The sequence below is a fragment of the Pipistrellus hanaki genome (assembly GCF_964339955.1).
Source record: "Pipistrellus hanaki genome assembly, chromosome: 18".
NCBI lineage: Eukaryota > Metazoa > Chordata > Mammalia > Chiroptera > Vespertilionidae > Pipistrellus > Pipistrellus hanaki.
In genome coordinates, this window is record NC_140520.1 from 457,054 (window position 1) to 475,177 (window position 18,124).

Sequence of the window (18,124 nt, forward strand, 5' to 3'; positions counted from 1 at the left end):
CCTCTGTAACTGGTTCTGCAAGACCAGTATCTGGGAAGCAGGTGGTGACTTAATTATAGGTTACCAGGAATATACATTGAGCGTGCTGGCATGGATTTAGATCACTATCCCCCAAATATCGGGGTTCCGTTGGAATTAGCCCTTTTTAGCTTTCTCAAGGTAAAGACCAAATGTACAGAAATGAGCAAATCAGATTTATTAATCATGTATATTGCATATATACCTGAGAGAGACCCAGGAAAGATTCATTCATACATGTCGATTAGAGCTCCCTTTTATAAAGCATCCTCAACAAAGTACAGCCAATTTTTATTTATTTGTTTGTTTTTCAGAAAGAACAGGAGAAAGGATGCCGCTTCAGGCTTCTAAGGATGGTGTTAACGGAAAAAAATCGATTGAAACCTGTAAAGGATTTTTGTGAGTTTATTTGAGCCAAATTGACTTACACAGGGAAGCAGAACCTCAACAGATTGAGATAATGCTCCGGAGAACGGAGGGTTACATCTATATTTATACATTGCAATCAAAGGAAAGGGATGTAGGTGAGTTACATGACATTCATTGGTGATAGATTAGGGAGGTGGGACAGAAGAGCAAAGCCGGGAAACCTCTGGGTTAGGGTAAAAGGTGAAATGATGGACATGTGTTTCTTTTACGGAGATGGATACAGGATACTCTAACATGATTAACAGTTGACAATTACCTTGATAACAATAACAATGAGGGAATGTCTCGAGGCCATTAGTTGTGTCCTGAGGGGTCCGGGGTAAGAAGGAAGTTACCTTACCCAGACATCTCACAGATAAGTTATCTTAGAGGCAAAAAAGGCAAATGGGCTCAGTAAAGAAGATCTAAGTTGATCTTTGTCAGGTGAAATATCGATCTAGGACATGACTACCCACTATAACCTGTTTGTAGTTAACTATTTAATTTTCAAACCATCTTTTGTGGTTATTTTAGGTCTCTGAGTTTGCAAGACTGCCACGCAGGCCTCCCCTGAACTTGTCAGGTTAGCATGTGGCTCTTTTCGTTTACTATGGCAAACGGGGAGGTAAATTATATGAGACCAGAAATCAACTCCTTTGCAGATTCCGTTTGTGCCCATGGCCTATCACAGGTCTTCACAATTCATATCCCTGACTTTAGGCAGGAAAAGAGGGTGGAAGAGTGAGGTCATCCTGCACCTGATGCTTCAGCGCGAAATGATTTTTGTGTCTATTCTGGTTTCCTTCGACTGCCTGTATATGGTCTTCATAATCTCCCCTTGAACTAGGTTTCTCTCCCTGAGCAATTCATCCTCGGTAAGAAACTTTTACTGTATTTCTGAGGCGTGGCAGTGATTTTGAATGTTACATTTTGATGACTATCAAAAGATCAGTGCACAAAGACCAGCTCCTCTCTGTGAAATAAGCCAGGGCTCCATGCGCTCCGTGTAGGCTGCCACCGTGTAGCCTAGGGGTGTCGAACTCAATCAGAGAAGGGGCCAAAATCTAAAATCCAGCCTAAATCGCGGGCCGAATGGTTTACTGAACAGTCATAAACTGACAATGTCATAAACTGACAGCGGAGTGCAGTGATGACAGCGCGTTGTGGGCCACATTGCAAGGCCTGGCGGGCTGGATTTGGCCCGCGGGCCTTGTGTTTGACACATGTGGTGTAGCCGGTGAATGAGAGGCTCCCGACATGCTCATCTCCTTTGATTCCCCCACAGTCAGACCCCAGGATTACAAGTCCGTTCCTCTCTCACTACACAAGGGTGTGCGGCTGCATGTTGCCTCGCTGGGTTTGCAAGGAGCCTGTGTCAGTTCAGGGTCCCAACAGCCTTGGCCTGAGCCCGAGTTACAGAGACCAGGAACGTGGCCTGGGGCAGTGGTGTGGTTTGTGGCCTTTTTGGCAGGAACAGGTCAGTCTGGTTCTTCACACACACCCCCTCGCTCTCCCCCTGCTGTGCTGGAGTTGTTTGCTTCCTTGAGAAATGCGATCAGCTTCCCACTGAAGGCTGATATGAGATGAAAAATGTCTTTTGAGATTATACTCCACTCCAAAATGAGTTCGTGTAAGCCAGGTTCCATGCAGTGCTGACTTTACAGGGCTTCGCTCATTGTTCTCTGAGCAAACGACCAAGGGACCGAAATATCTTAAGGATGCCGCCATCGGTAACATTTAAAAAGCCCGCCCTGACGTGTGATTGGTCAGCTACCCCTCCTTTGTTCTAGCATTTCTTTTACTCAAGAGCTGAGGCTGAGGGCAGGTTTACTGGAATATGCAGCACATCAGCCCATAAATGATGTACACACAGCAGACATGTTCACAAAACAATTCCAGCCTGTTACGCAGAATCCTACCTGAAGTCCCCGCATAGAACGGCAATTGCCTTCGGTACAAGGGGGCCCCAGGAATTGGTTTCATGAACCCTTTCTAACATAAGAGGCTGTAAACAAAATGTAACTTAGACAAGTCTCCTGGACTGAAAGACTTCACCTGCTCAGAGAAAGTGGGCGGAGCCTCTCCTTCATACTGGGAGCTGCTAAAGAACAAAACCTTTCACTCTTAACCCCGAGGCATCTTACATTGGTCGCCTTAGTTACAATATGGGGGCCCTGCAGCACTTTCACTTAGAGAACTGGGTTTTAATTACAAATTTCAAGTGTGTAGTAATTGCTACAAACGTGATTTCAACTAGCTGCTAATGTAGGGAAAATGCAAGCCCTTTCAGTGAGGCGGTGGGTGGCTCTGAAAAGAGCCTTTGGGTAGAGCAGAAGGCAGTAGGTTGTGGGCACTGGTTTACTTGCCCTTGGCCTTGTGATGGCTCTCGGTCTTCTTGGGCAGCAGCACGGCCTGGATGTTGGGCAGCACGCCGCCCTGCGCGATGGTCACCTTGCCCAGCAGCTTGTTGAGCTCCTCGTCGTTGCGGATGGCCAGCTGCAGGTGGCGCGGGATGATGCGCGTCTTCTTGTTGTCGCGGGCCGCGTTGCCCGCCAGCTCCAGGATCTCGGCCGTCAGGTACTCCAGCACGGCCGCCAGGTACACGGGCGCGCCGGCCCCGACCCGCTCCGAGTAGTTGCCCTTGCGGAGCAGGCGGTGGACTCTGCCAACTGGAAACTGCAGGCCGGCCCGGGAGGACCGAGTCTTGGCCTTGGCGCGAGCCTTGCCACCCTGCTTGCCGCGTCCGGACATGCTGACTACGAGCTGAGCCTGAAGAGCCTCCGGAAGGGAAACGAAGAAATGTACCGGAGAAAGCAACACGACCCAACTTATAGTACTGGGTGGGATTGTTAAACACGAGACGGGATTGGTTCAGAATTAGCTCAGATGCCGCCAACCAATGAGAAAGGCGATGTGATGCCAGTGAATTTACGTACGCTCGTCACTGAGACATCATCAAATCAGATCTGGAGCCTCGTGAGGACCTCATTTGCATAGATCCGCTATAAAAGGAGACGCTCTAGACACAGACGGACATTTTACATCTTTCCGTTTTCCTTTGCAGGTTTTCTCTTTTGCTTTAAAATGCCTGAGCCCGCCAAGTCCGCGCCCGCCCCGAAGAAGGGCTCCAAGAAGGCGGTGACCAAGGTGCAGAAGAAGGACGGCAAGAAGCGCAAGCGCAGCCGCAAGGAGAGCTACTCGGTGTACGTGTACAAGGTGCTCAAGCAGGTGCACCCCGACACCGGCATCTCGTCCAAGGCCATGGGCATCATGAACTCGTTCGTCAACGACATCTTCGAGCGCATCGCGGGCGAGGCGTCGCGCCTGGCGCACTACAACAAGCGCTCCACCATCACGTCCCGCGAGATCCAGACGGCCGTGCGCCTGCTGCTGCCCGGCGAGCTGGCCAAGCACGCCGTGTCCGAGGGCACCAAGGCCGTCACCAAGTACACCAGCTCCAAGTGAGGCGCCGCGGCTCCTGTCACACCCAAAGGCTCTTTTCAGAGCCACCCACCTTGTCAGGATAAAGAGTTGTAAGGACTTGATTGGCCCACTCTCCCTGCTAAACCTGATCCTAAACTGGTTTCGGTTGGATTATATCTATAAAAGTGTATCGCAGTCTTATGCTTGCAATGCGTTTGGTCGAGAATGAGAGGTATCTCACTGGTTTGGTTTTAGACTTTATTTTTTCCATTGGGCACTTTGGCTACAAAGGTGCCAAAAAGCCCTGACATGCTGCGTTAACTGCTGTGAATTCCTGTGTCTACTCATCCTTCTCTGGAAAGGGGAGAGGGTTTAGGTTTTTGTAGCCCTGCGTGGTGAGGCAGCATCATTCTGGTAATCTAACTTCTCAAAGGGCTGCAGGATGGTTAATGAGCAGGAAGGTTGAAAAGGGACTTGATTTGTTTCAGGTTAGGAGTTTACGAGTTCCCTGAGGTAGTTTACAATAGTTCATCTGCCTACATGTTCTCTTTCCCCATTCCCCCGCCCTGACCAGAAAAGGAACTGGATTTGGCTTTGTTTCCAATTCTAAACAATCTGGTGTAGTGTGCTGGAAGAATCCGCCAGCCTGGCTTATCCACCTCCTAAACTTTGGGTTCTGTGATGTCAGGTTACCTGACTAAAGGCTCTTCCTTTGCAGCTGAAACAGGTAACCGCTTTCACTGTAATTTACAATGAGATGCTCCCAAGTGATCCCAATCAATGCTGAACTAGTCAGGGGGCAGCGTGAGGAGGATTTGGCCCAAGACCTGGCTTTGAAAATAACAGAAAGGGGTCATAAGCTCAGGGAGGGCACCCCACAAGGGACTGCAGCCCCCCAACACCCCTGTTCTCTCTCAAGGACACCCAGGGGCAAGTGCTGATCTACAGAACTATAAAGTTTTAAGTGTATTTCACCAAGATTGTGATAATTCATTGGACCAACAATAGAAAATGAGTGCCTTCACATACATTAAGTATTGCCTAATGTGTTCAGTGATGTTTTTAAGATTATAAATATACTATTGGGTTGGTGCATGAAATTTGTGCACATTAGAAGGGGATTCATTAGAGGAGATATAATAGAAGTGTCAGAGATGAAATAAAATTATTAAAATGTATATGAAAATCTACCTCGTGTAGAGTATGGGGCTCACCACTGGACCCAGAGTCAAGTCCCCACCCACTCACATGCACCTCAAAATTGCATGAGACCCAGACCTTGCCGGCCCACTACCCCATTGGGCTAGATCCAGACCTGGCCAGTCGCACCCTTCTCAAGCCCCACCAGGTGGAGGACACAGCCTCAGGTCCCCTTGCCCGCACCAGGGTGGAGGGCATATCTTGAGGTCCTTCGTTAAGTCCCACTGGGTGGAGTACTGAGATCTCAAGCCCCGATGGGGTGGTGGTGGTGGTGGGGGATGTGCAGTCTCAGGTCTCTGCTGATTGCTAGTTAAGGCTCCTTATGGGAACTGGGCCTCCACTGTGGGAGCAGCCATCTTATGTTATGGAAACCCCTGCCTCTGCTGTGGGTGCCACCATCATTGCGGTGGAGTGACGGTCAATTTGCATATTCCCTCTTTATTATATAGGAGGACATAGAATATTTAAATTTACACGTGTGACTATTACAAAAACCAATATAGGTGCCTGTAAACTTTATAAATATTCCAGGCTCACATGGTTTTGAAATTGATCTTATTTCAACAGGAGCAACTGGCATTTTCTTTTATATAGGTGTCTACAGTGTCTGAGGATAGCAGCAGAAAGTCTAATTGTATGGAGAAGTACTTCATCCACCGCAGTCTTATTATTCTGATTATACTACTACTCCACAAGCTGGTCTTCATTACAGCAAAGTATAGGAGTAATGGTAAAATGTCCATCTATAACTTCATGAACTGTACATCTCCCTAAAATATTTATTATAATGATTTCATGTGTTTTGACATAAGTGTCAAAGAAGTAGATTTTAGCAATATGTTCATTTTGTAATGTTAGGGTTGCCAAAGGAGGAACACACAAGGCCAAAAGTGATAAGGAATTATAATTTACTAAAGGCTCAATGCACAAAATTTGTGCATGGGGGGTGGGGGGAGGGGTTGTCCTCCAGCCCAGCTTGCACTTTCTCCAATCTGGGACCTAAGCGGGAGGTTGGACATCCCTCTCACAATTCAGGATTGCTGGCTCCAAACTCCTTACCTGCTTCTGCCTGATTGCCCCTGACTACTTCTGCCTAACAGCTGGATCACCTCCTAACCACTCCCCTGCCAGCCTGATTGACACTTAACTGCTCCCTGGCCGGCCTGATTGCCCCTAACTGTCCTCCCCTGCAGGCCGGGTCGCCCTCAACTGCCCTCCCCTGCTGGCCTGGTCACCCTTAACTGCCCTCCCCTGCTGGCCTGGTACCCTCAAACAATCCTCCCCTGCAGGCCTGATCCCCCCTCAAATGTCTTCCCCTGCAGGCCTGGATCCCCTCCAACTGCCCTCCTTTCCTAGACTGGTCACATCTAACTGTCCACAACTGCCCTCCCCTGTAGGCCATCTTGGGTCAGCCATCTTGTGGCTACATGGGTGCAGCCATCTTGTGTATTCGAGTGACGGACAATTTGCACATTGCCCCTTTATTAGGTAGGATGAGGTCATGTGGCTACCAGAGGGGCTGATCCCCCAAATGGTGCCAGCACCCAGGGATGGGGCAGGGCGATTGTCAGAGATTTTAATGGACTCTCTGTGGGCTTTTTCTAGGCGGAGAATTCTCTGGGGGGGGGGGGGGCGTGTAGAGGGGAATGTGTTGTTGTAAGCGAATGGGAATGTGGGTTGTGAATTGCTCTAAAGGTTAGTTCCCATGAGAAGGGGTATGATCAGACCTAACCAAAGTTTATCCACCTAGCATAATTCAAGTTCCAACCCGAGTCATCCTCTTCTTTTTCTCCTTCTTTTAAATATATTTCTTTATTGGTTTCAGAGAGGAAGAGAGGGAGAGAGAGAGAAACATCAATGATGAGAATCATGGATCGGCTGCTGAGAGAGAGAGAGAGAGAGAGAGAGAGAGAGAGAGAGAGAGAGAGAGGCATCAATGATGAGAATCATGGATCGGCTGTTTCCAGCACATCCCCACTGGGGATCGAGCCCACAACTCAGGCATGTGCCCTGGGTCAGAATTGAACCCAGGACCCTTCAGTCCGCAGGCCGACACTTTATCCCCTGAGCCACACCAGCCAGGGCCCAACCTGTCTTCTGCTGCTATGGTCTTCCAGAGATGTCTACATAGAATAAAATCCACTGTTGTAGAGAGCTAAGGATTTCTTAGCACTTTCGCACCTTTCCATAGTTTCTCCTTTCCCCAACACCCCGACACCTCTGTTTTCTTGGTGTGTGCCAACCCATCTTTCATGTTTCCCAAGTCGGCCCTGTAGCCTGCACTCCTCGCTGGGTCCGGGGCAAGTGGATGCTGACAAACCTGCCCTCCCCAGATGGCCTCCTGGAGACCAAGGACCAGGGGTTAGAGAATGGCCCACCTGCCTGGGGCTGAGGAGCACCCTAGGCATCTTTTTTTAAGATGTAAAATAGAATCAGCCCTTCACAGCCAGGGCGGTGAGCTGCCCCGGTGTCTGGAAAACAGAACAACTGGTTATTTTTACAAGATAAATGAATCAACGTGACACAGGTTTGGGGAAACTGAAAAGCAAGAGTAGAACTGGTGTGTGTGTGCCAAGGACAACGGAAGGAAGCCAGAGCCAGAGCAGTGCTCAGCATGCGAGCATGCACACACACACGTTATTAAAGTCTGGAAATTCGGAGGGGAGTCCTGGTAGACAAGGCTCCGCTCTTGGAAGGGGGTGTTTGGAAGGAGGAGCTGGTACTGGAAGCCTAGAATCCAGGGGGAGCGAGAGGGCAAAGCCAGGAACTCGAACCGTTGTGGTGACACGGGTGAAGGTTGTGTCATAAGAATGGAGCCACAGTTGTCTAATGACCATTATCCTTACCAACTAGGGCTGCGTTCTCTGTCAGACCTGGGGACCCTGGAGGAGGAGCCAAGGCCGGAAAAGGATAAGACGCCTCCATGGGCCCAGGGCTCAGAAAACAAACACATTTGAGAACAGACCAAGGACAGGACATCGTTGACTTGGTGGCTGGGTTGGGACCCTGGGAGGAGTTTTTGAGCTCCTCGTCGTTGGGGATGGAAGTTTTTCTTAGGAACACTGATCATCCTCCTGGCCCAGGAACAGGCGGAGCTGTTTGAAATATCACAGACCAGACCCTTTGGTTCTTGGACTCTGAGCTCCTGAAGACCCTCCCCTCCCATTTCCCTGCTGCCCCTGCAGCCCGCAGTTGCAGAGCCATCTTCTCCGTCGTGTGCACACAACGAGCCAACTGGGGGCGGGAGAAAGGGGTCAGAGTAGATCCTTGTGGGTGACCTGCTGCTCTCCCATAGGGCTGCAGGATAGGAAAAAAACCTCATATGGGATTCAACCCTGGCTCTGCTCAGGCGGCTGAAGTGGTGACTGGCAGCCCGGCCCCTTGGTCGCCTGGGCACAGCTGCATCAGCAGGTAAGGCCGGAGCTGACACAGAAGCAAACTGGAGCGTCAGCCCCGCCATCTGAGCCCAGCAGCGCCTGCACAGGAGCGCGGTGCGCACAGCTCCGGTCTGTTCACCCTACAGGGTCCCGGGAGGAACGGACCCACTTTCCTGGCTTCACGGGGCTCCCGCACGTGTCTTCCTGGAACAGAGGCTCAGCAAATTCGGGAGCCCGTGTGCTTGGAACAGAAGGGCACTCCGTTCTTTTGCTGAGACTGCAAGAGGCTCTGAGAAGAGCCTGGAGTTAGGTGTGCACACCCTTAGATAAAGGGCTTGGCGAGGCGTCTAACGGCCGTGGGCAAAGGGCGGGGGAGGGGGAAGGGCTGCAGCCACACAAAGGAAGGCGGGCGCGGAGCCACAGCGACACCTAGCGGGCGCTCGTCGTGGTTGCGAGTTTAGAGCTTTGGGCTGAAGCTTTACTCAACAGGGCAGACATTTCAGGGTCCATTTGGAAGCTTTATAAAGCATCTCCGGCCCACGGTGCCTGCGAAAACGTTAAAAAATGGTGATGAGGAACTTGAAGGGGTTAGTGAGACCTGGGTCTCAGTCTACGTTCACATACACTCATGGGAGCCGCCTATGGGGCACTATTGTCCAGGGCGCAGGCCCTGCGCCTACCCGTGGGGGACTCGAGGAGCCCCTTCTCAACGTTGGAACGAATGCTCAGGACTTGGACTTGCCGGTGCTCAGCCCGTTCTGGGAAGGCGTGGGTGGCTCTGAAAAGAGCCTTTGGGGTCGGGAGCCGGGCCGCGGCGCCTCACTTGGAGCTGGTATACTTGGTGACGGCCTTGGTGCCCTCGGACACGGCGTGCTTGGCCAGCTCGCCGGGCAGCAGCAGGCGCACGGCCGTCTGGATCTCGCGGGACGTGATGGTGGAGCGCTTGTTGTAGTGCGCCAGGCGCGACGCCTCGCCCGCGATGCGCTCGAAGATGTCGTTGACGAACGAGTTCATGATGCCCATGGCCTTGGACGAGATGCCGGTGTCGGGGTGCACCTGCTTGAGCACCTTGTACACGTACACCGAGTAGCTCTCCTTGCGGCTGCGCTTGCGCTTCTTGCCGTCCTTCTTCTGCGCCTTGGTCACCGCCTTCTTGGAGCCCTTCTTCGGGGCGGGAGCGGACTTGGCGGGCTCAGGCATGGTACGTAGGTCAGCAGACTAGTGCGGACAAAGAAGTAGATGAAGGAAACTGACACTTATCTGTCTTATATACCGAGTAGTATGCAAATGAAGGGTTAAACTCTTGCGTGTGATTCGTGCATATGCAAGAGAACGTCATAAGGTCTTCCCAATCAGAATGCCAAATACAGCTGCAGCATTAGCCAATGACACAGCTTCTTTTTCGCGCCCTGACATTTTTATAAAAAGTGCCACAGCTGCAGTTACACTTTGCTGTTTGCTTTGTGTTAACAACTAGAACTGAACATGTCTGGACGCGGAAAGCAAGGAGGCAAGGCTCGCGCCAAGGCCAAGACACGGTCCTCGCGGGCCGGCCTGCAGTTCCCCGTGGGCCGCGTGCACCGCCTGCTCCGCAAGGGCAACTACTCGGAGCGGGTTGGGGCCGGCGCGCCCGTGTACCTGGCGGCCGTGCTGGAGTACCTGACGGCCGAGATCCTGGAGCTGGCGGGCAACGCGGCCCGCGACAACAAGAAGACGCGCATCATCCCGCGCCACCTGCAGCTGGCCATCCGCAACGACGAGGAGCTCAACAAGCTGCTGGGCAAGGTGACCATCGCGCAGGGCGGCGTGCTGCCCAACATCCAGGCCGTGCTGCTGCCCAAGAAGACCGAGAGCCACCACAAGGCCAAGGGCAAGTAAAAGCCTGCGCCCCTTAGGCGACAACGCAGATAACTAAACCAAAGGCTCTTTTCAGAGCCACCCACCCCCTCAGCGAAAGGGCTTGCACTTTCTCTTTGTTTAAGCAGCTGCTGGAGAATGGCTTTTATCGGGTTTCATCAGTAGATCTCAGTAAAAACCCCATGAGAGTGAAGTTAACCAAACATTGAAAAGATACATTAATCACATGTGTCAAACACAAGGCCCGCGGGCCAAATCCAGCCCGCCAGGCCTTGCAATGTGGCCCGCACCGCGCTGTCATCACTGCACTCCGCTGTCAGTTTATGACATTGTCAGTTTATGACTGTTCAGTAAACCATTCGGCCCACGATTTAGGCTGAATTTTAGATTTTGGCCCCTTCTCTGATTGAGTTCGACACCCCTACATTAAGTGGAAAATTTTGCCAAGTAGAAACAAAAGGTGTTAGGTTTCAGGTAATTAAGGCAATCAATGAAGCAATACCCCCAGGTTAAGTCAAGAAATACATTGTGTACAAAGGGAATGGTCAGACAAGGGTGACTAATTAAGTGCAAATGTAGTTAATGACCCGCAGCAATAAAACTATCTTTTCGGTCTGTTATTGGGTAGTTTTGCATCTTAATAGGACAAATCACCTGTAGGGTAGGTCTTAAAGGTTTGCAAATAGGAAAACAATACGTGGCTGTAGTCATGCACTTTTCTTTGTATTTAACTTGTCTTGTTAATACTATTACAGATGCGCTTTTCCCCGCTTCCACCCTCCTCATGTCCTTAGGCCGAACTAAAGTCTTCAGCATTATTTTAAAAAGGCTCTTAGTTAATGTTTGCATCATTTATAAATTTGAGCATTTTTTTAACTTCATTTTACACAAGCCTCAGGTAAAAGTGTAAAACGGAGTGGAATGCTTTCTGTGAGGATGCTGATTAGTGGGTGATGCATATATTAATGTAGTTACGAGAGAAAATAAAATCACTTCAATTAATGGTCTTGTTACATTTAGCAAAAGTATATGAAAACAGGAAATGTAAAAATCTCCAAGGCTATCCTTGTCAAGAGGGATAGTCTAAGGTCAAACGTGAAAATCAAGCAATTTACGTTGAAATGCGTCTTCTTAAATTTGAATGAGGCAAAAACATGTCCCTTAGCCAATCACATCCAGCGCGCGCCTTTTCAAACAGAACATAGGAAAGGCAGGTTAAGCGCCAAAATCTACAATTCTTCTCAAGCGAACAACATATGTCATTGTTGCCGGGATGACGCCAAAATATAGTGGAAGAGACGGTATAAAGACGATAGTAACGAAAGACGGTAGAAAACAGTCTGCTGAAAGTGTGCTTGGGAGGAAAAAGTTAATTTTCGGTCTTAACGCACCGGAAGTCCCACCTATCCGGAAGGGATTGCCTTTCGCTGAGACTTAGCCTGAGACTTGATGGACAGATAACTGTTCCAATCAGAGCGGGTCTCGCCTTATATAAACTGGTTGAGCTCCAGCTTCCTCACTCCTCCCTAGGTTAAGGGCTCCTCATTCCCAATGGCTCGCACGAAGCAAACCGCGCGCAAGTCCACGGGCGGGAAGGCGCCCCGCAAGCAGCTGGCCACCAAGGCGGCCCGCAAGAGCGCGCCGGCCACGGGCGGCGTGAAGAAGCCGCACCGCTACCGGCCCGGCACCGTGGCGCTGCGCGAGATCCGGCGCTACCAGAAGTCCACGGAGCTGCTGGTCCGCAAGCTGCCGTTCCAGCGCCTGGTGCGCGAGATCGCGCAGGACTTCAAGACCGACCTGCGCTTCCAGAGCTCGGCCGTCATGGCGCTGCAGGAGGCGTGCGAGGCCTACCTGGTGGGGCTGTTCGAGGACACCAACCTGTGCGCCATCCACGCCAAGCGCGTCACCATCATGCCCAAGGACATCCAGCTCGCGCGCCGCATCCGTGGCGAGAGGGCGTAGACGCAGTTACTGCAAATCTAAGGAAAACCCAAAGGCTCTTTTCAGAGCCACCCACAGCTTCACTGAGAAGGTGCTGTATGCGAAAGGGTGGGACTTAAATTACCCCCGGGTTCTGTTAACTTTCTCGGATCTTCCCCAAACCTTGTGCTATAAATCCTCAGATGTTACCACTCGAACTCATTGGGCCTTGCAGGAGTGGATTAAGTTTTGCATAATTAGCAAAGACAGCTCTTAGCCTCAGGCATGGGTGAACACTTGCCTCAAAGGCAGGTCTTCGAAGTGATGGGACTTATGATCCCATGAAGGTAACAGGGCGGAAAAAAAAAAAAGCGGAAACAATGGTTGGATTTTGTGAGGTTTATTTGCCAGAATTATCTATCAACTCAGCAAGAGAAACCTTATGGATACGGAATTGGGTCTCAGGGGCACAACAGTGGAATCCTAGAAACGCTAGAGATAAGCAACCTCTAATGCTCCCTGTGGAGCCAGACCCCTTGAGGGAAGGAAACCTGTACTTACTCATTGCTACACAGACCAAGCACCAGAGGTAAAGGACACACACAGCCCCTCGCCCCCTCCCTCCCCGTCAGGAATGTGCCACCAGCTCCGTCCGCGGACGTGGGTGGCTCTGAAAAGAGCCTTTGTGGTCAGGTGGTCCGGCGGCGTCCTCACTTCTTGGGTGCGGCCTTCTTGGGCTTGGCCGCTTTCGGCTTGGCCGCCTTGGGCTTCGCGGCTTTGGCCTTGGCGGGGCTCTTGGCCGGCTTCTTGGGCTTGGCGGCCTTCACCTTCTTGGGGCTCTTGGCCGCCTTCTTGGCCCCCGCGGCCGCCGTCGGCTTCTTGGCCTTCTTCGGGGTCTTCTTGGCGGCCTTCTTGGGGGCGGCCGCGCCCGCGGGCTTCTTGGTCTTCTTGGCCGCCCCGGCCGCCTTCTTGGCCTTGGCCGCGCCCGCCTTCTTGGCCTTGGGCTCGCCCGAGGCCGCCTTCTTGCTGATCTTGAAGGAGCCCGAGGCGCCGGTGCCCTTGGTCTGCAGCAGGGTGCCCTTGCTCACCAGGCTCTTGAGGCCCAGCTTGATGCGGCTGTTGTTCTTGTCCACGTCGTAGCCCGCGGCCGCCAGCGCCTTCTTGAGCGCGGCCAGCGACACGCCGCTGCGCTCCTTGGAGGCGGCCACCGCCTTGGTGATGAGCTCGGACACCGGCGGCCCGGACGCCTTGCGCTTGGCGGCGCCGGCGGGCTTGCGCGCCTTCTTCTTCGCGGGCGTCTTCTCCGCGGAGGGAGCCGGAGGCGCGGTCGGCGCGGTCTCGGACATCGCAGGAGGCTGGGGTACGAAGCAGACGAGGATAAAAAATAACAAACAAGTCCGCGAGCGGTGTGGCCGGCCGCGCCGAGCGTCTATATAAACACACAGCCACGCTGCGCGCTGATTGGCTCCCTGCTCCCTCTTCCGCCCGAGAGCACCTCGGTCTCAGCTCCGTGTCGGAATTGTGTTTGTTCCATTTCGGGAAATCCAAAATATTAAACTTCCCCACGGTAGAACCACAGTAATTTTAGTCTACAATCCACCGGGAAAGCCCAAGCTTTGAGGTCGTCGTTCTGGTGCCTTTCGGTGGGCGCCCCTTGGGTCTCAGCCTTTGTCCAAAGCCCCCGACACTGTGAGAGATTCACAGGTCGGAGAGTCCACTTGTTGATTTTAGTTTAAAATATAAAATTTTCCCTTCGTGTCTCCAATAGCTTGCCCCCCAGTAATGTTCTATACCTTCTTGGCTTGCCGTACATGTCAGCACCCGCCGGATTCTCCTTGAGATTTATCCAGAAAACTGCTTTCCTAGGAGGAGAAATAGCACAGGCTCCTTCAGGATTTCTCTACAAGAGCCATCCGAAAGGATGCTTGGAATACCAGTAATTTTTCATAGGAAAAGCCTTGGTTTTGTCTCAGAAAGCTCTAGCATAGCTTTAGGTGACTATTTTTGGCTGCAAGGAGTCCATATTTATTTAAGAAAATGGGAATGTAATATTCAGTGCTTGCCAGGGCAGTGGGGCCTGCTATAGTAGCTGGTGGCTGAGTATGTTCAGATAAAGGCACAGAGTTGGTTCCTTTTACAGGTTAAAAAATGTATTGTTTTTGTTTTTTTTAAAGAGTGGAATGTTATTCATATGTTCATGAGCCTTGGGCACAGAAGTCTGTGATTCTTGGGGAAGACACATTTGGCAAAATATTCAAATAACAGCAGCATTAAGGAACATACAAAGCACACACACTTATGTGGGATTCCTTTAGGGTAGGGAAATGTAAAAGCAGGAATGGCCTATAGTTACTACTCAAATTCTCATTTAAGAAAGAGAATTTATAGGAAGCACATTGCAGCTTCTGCTTTAGGTTCAGTAAGGTACAGATTGATGGTAGAGTTGTCAGGACAAGAGTCTCACTGGATACTATTTTGCTGAATGCTTAAATAGAGCAAGGTGTTTTGTAAACACAGATGCAGACAAGGAGCTTGACAGGAATCAAACCTGGGAAATGATCAGCAAAGGAGAAACCAACATGTAATTAACCAAATAGTCTCTGAGGTCTGGCTAAGCCTCCTTCCGGGGGACAGAGCTTTGGCTATGAACCCGTCTCCTTTACCTGCTTCGAATAAATAAAAGTGCCGACCAGCAACTGTTTCTTGAATAGAACAGCCCAGCGGCGAACACCTGGAGTTTGGTAACAGTGATTTGATTTTCTTTTTCGCTCCTTGAGCTCTATGCCTTTCTCCAACAGCCTCCAGGCTGTTTCACTGTGAAAGGGAAGCACTGGGATACTACATGGGGAAGCTCAGGAAATTCAGCTTTCTCCGTGACCATCATTGTTTCTCTGTTACATCAAAGGTTTTCTTCTCTCTCTCTCTCTCTCTCTCTCTCATCAATAACAAACATATCCCCAGGGAGGATTAAAAATATGTTTGTAAATCAATAAAAAATTTAAAATATACATAGGATTAAAAAAACATACTAAACTACTGTTATTAAATTTATTTAAAAAATACAAATTGGTGAAGTATTAACATATGTGCTTCTTTATCAACACATTAAAGAAGATTACCCATATGACCAAGAATTAGCATTTGAAGGAATGATATATTTAAATGATGTTTTGAGATATCACCAGCTGTATATTTATTGTGATATGACTATAGCGCTGGTCCAGCCAATTAAATTGTTAACTTTTCATAAAAAGAGGAAATGCTGCCATTCAGTTGAGGGATACTAAGAATAAACATGAACTTTTTTTTTCCCCCCACAGGTTCCCAGACCTTCTGAATCTTATCTGAATTCCAGGTTAAGAACTCCACTCTGAAATTTGTTTCCATACACTGTGTTTTTGTTGTTGTTGCTTTCTTTAAAAACATTTTTAAATGCTTAAAAACATATTTTTATTGATTTCCTTAGAGGGAAAGATAGAAATACCGCCCATGCCAAGGAGAAGGCCACAACCAAGACATATACCCTGGACCAGAATCAAACCCAAGGCCCAGGCGCCTTCTGTCCACAGGCCCATGCTGTATCCACTGAACCAAACCAGCTACAGCTCCATGTACTGGGAATGCATGGAGCAACTTTGAGTTGAGCTTGGTCCTTGCAAACGGTAGAGAAAAAGCCAGGTCTACCCAATGTCAGCTGGAACTTCTCAGCGAAATGAGTGATGAATAAACATATAAGCATTATTGTTGGTAATTATTCTCAGAAGTTAGGGGTGTGGGTTGGAGCACTCCCCTCAGTGTGCCCCCTTGCCATACAGATGATCCTATCTAATAAAGAGGGAATATGCTAATCACCCTTCACTTCATCACAAAGATGGCTGCACCCACAGCTGAGGCCAAGTTCCCATAAGGAGCTTTGAGCAATCAGCAGGGACCTGAGGCTACTCCTCGCCTGCCCCCATGGGGCTTCATGGGACCACCGGCTGCGCCCCCCACCGGGCAGGACTTGACAGAGGACCTCAAGGTGTGCTTCCCGTCCTGCTGCTGGGCTAGGGGACCTCAGCCTGCTCCCCTCTCCCCAGAACCAGACTAGGGGACCTCAAGCTGGGTCCCCACCAGGTGGGGTTTGACAGGGGAGTTCAGGCCATGCCCCCCCCCTCCGCCACCCCAGCACCAGGCCCGGGGACCCCAGGCTGCTCCACCCGCCCCAGCAGTGGGCCAGGCGACCTGAGGCTGCTCCTCCTAGCCTGGCTGGGCTTGACAGGGAACCTCAGGCCATGCCCCCCACCAAGGGGGGTTCACAGGGACCTCAAGACACGCCCCCCGCCCCAGTGTGGGCTGGGGGGACCTCAGGCCACGCCCCTGTTCTGGCACTGGGCCAGGGTTCCTGAGGCTACACCCCTGCCCAGCAGGGCTTGACAAGGGTGGGACTGGCCGGGTCTGGATCTGGCCCAATGTGGGGAGCCAGCCGGGTCTGGGTCTCACCGGATTTTGAGGTGCATGTGGGTGGGCAGGGACTTGACTGTGGGTCCCATGGTGTGCCCCAGACTCTGACAGGCTTTCCTATACATTTTACTAATTTTCTTTAAACCCTGACACTTCTATTACAGAGAAAGGGCAAATAGCAATATTAAATTATTATTATTATTTTTTAAAATATATTTTTATTGATTTTTTACAGAGAGGAAAGGAGAGAGATAGAGAGGTAGAAAAGTCGATGAGAGAGAAACATCGACCAGCTGCCTCCTGCACACCCCCTACCGGGGATGTGCCCACAACCAAGGTACATGCCCTTGACAGGAATCGAACCTGGGACCTTTCAGTCCTCAGACGGAGGCTCTACCACTGAGCCAAACCGGTTTCGGCAATATTAAATTATTTCCTCTAACGAATCCCTTTTTAATGTGCATAATTTTTAGTTTGGAACTAAAATCAATTGAAGCCCAACACAAGCAGGAAGAGTGTCTCCTTAATTTTTATTTTATTTTTTACTGATTTCAGAGAGGAAGGGAGAGGGAGAGAGAGATAGAAACATCAGTGATGAGAGAGAATCATGGATCTGCTGCCTCCTGCATGCTTCCAACAAGGGATCGAGCTGGCAACCCAGGTGTGTGCCCTTGACCGGAATCGAACACAGGACCCTTCAGTCTGCAGGCCGACACTATCCACTGAGCCAGATCAACTAGGGCAAGTGTCTCCTTCTTAATGAGATTCCGATAGAAAAGCCTGCTGTAGGAAGGAAACTGGAGCATAATCATTTAAAAAAAAAACACAACACATTTTAGCACAAAAGAATTAAGTATGGTAGTCAGGAAGGATCAAAGCAAAATTCTGTTAATCATATATCCCTTTGTCCCATTGTTTCTGAGTTGTCTAGCAAATTTGTTTTTCCACTTTCATTACCAGTAAATTGCCTATTTCTCCTTTCAAATCCCAAAGCCCATCTCCCCTTTCCCCTTTGTTCAAAATGACATTTATACTTCGTTTTGTCAATCTTTGGGATTTTTATGTTAATTCCCCAGGTGAATGCATTTCCTTCTGGCTTTCTCCCTTTAACCTGTTGCTGTTAATTTATTAGCCCATCCAGAACTTTGAAGATGGGAGGGAATTTTTTTTTCATAGCCCCACAGAAAGTTTCAGCAAATTAGAATACTGTCTTAGGTACTCATCGTTTTAGAGCAGTGCATATTGAGGAGGGGAATAATTAATGATGTGGCTGTTTTGTGTGTGTGGTGTTGTTTGTTTTTGCAGATGATAAACAATGTGCATAGATTAGCTCTTATGAATATCCTTATGAGGAACAACATGCATTACTTCATATTTTTGGGAACCTGAAGGACAGTGTCAGGCTTCCTTGTGGAAAGTGTAGGAGATGTCCCACTTAAAGGTTCAATGCAAACCTACCCAGATCCACGTTTCGAGCA

At 50.1% G+C, this 18,124-nt stretch overlaps 6 protein-coding genes across 6 annotated transcripts; 3 read left to right on the forward strand and 3 right to left on the reverse strand.

Annotated features, from left to right (window-relative positions):
* Window positions 1-407: 407 nt before the first annotated feature.
* LOC311612944 (histone H2A type 1-D) lies at window positions 408-3,317 on the reverse strand. The gene is made up of 2 exons (XM_084866315.1): window positions 1,662-3,317; window positions 408-1,452 (listed from the first exon to the last, which is right to left on the reverse strand). Exon 1 carries the CDS (start codon window positions 3,175-3,177, stop codon window positions 2,785-2,787), a length of 393 nt encoding a protein of 130 aa, XP_084722441.1. The 5' UTR covers window positions 3,178-3,317; the 3' UTR covers window positions 408-1,452; window positions 1,662-2,784.
* Window positions 3,318-3,423: 106 nt separating this feature from the next.
* Window positions 3,424-4,050, forward strand: LOC311612946 (histone H2B type 2-F-like). The gene has a single exon (XM_084866317.1). It carries the CDS (start codon window positions 3,511-3,513, stop codon window positions 3,889-3,891), a length of 381 nt encoding a protein of 126 aa, XP_084722443.1. The 5' UTR covers window positions 3,424-3,510; the 3' UTR covers window positions 3,892-4,050.
* A 3,948-nt stretch (window positions 4,051-7,998) lies between these two features.
* Window positions 7,999-9,799, reverse strand: LOC311612594 (histone H2B type 1-C/E/F/G/I). Its single transcript, XM_084865648.1, has one exon. The coding sequence runs from the start codon at window positions 9,624-9,626 to the stop codon at window positions 9,246-9,248; it is 381 nt and encodes a 126-aa protein (XP_084721774.1). The 5' UTR covers window positions 9,627-9,799; the 3' UTR covers window positions 7,999-9,245.
* A 91-nt stretch (window positions 9,800-9,890) lies between these two features.
* Window positions 9,891-10,393, forward strand: LOC311612589 (histone H2A type 1-D). The gene has a single exon (XM_084865644.1). It carries the CDS (start codon window positions 9,912-9,914, stop codon window positions 10,302-10,304), a length of 393 nt encoding a protein of 130 aa, XP_084721770.1. The 5' UTR covers window positions 9,891-9,911; the 3' UTR covers window positions 10,305-10,393.
* A 1,441-nt stretch (window positions 10,394-11,834) lies between these two features.
* On the forward strand, window positions 11,835-12,598 carry LOC311612584 (histone H3.1-like; the record flags this gene model as incomplete). The annotated part of the gene is made up of 1 exon (XM_084865639.1): window positions 11,835-12,598. One exon carries the CDS (start codon window positions 11,835-11,837, stop codon window positions 12,243-12,245), a length of 411 nt encoding a protein of 136 aa, XP_084721765.1. The 3' UTR covers window positions 12,246-12,598.
* On the reverse strand, window positions 12,588-13,549 carry LOC311612582 (histone H1.4-like; the record flags this gene model as incomplete). Its single annotated transcript, XM_084865637.1, has 1 exon — window positions 12,588-13,549. The coding sequence occupies one exon, from the start codon at window positions 13,547-13,549 to the stop codon at window positions 12,914-12,916; it is 636 nt and encodes a 211-aa protein (XP_084721763.1). The 3' UTR covers window positions 12,588-12,913.
* Between the last annotated feature and the right edge of the window lie 4,575 nt (window positions 13,550-18,124).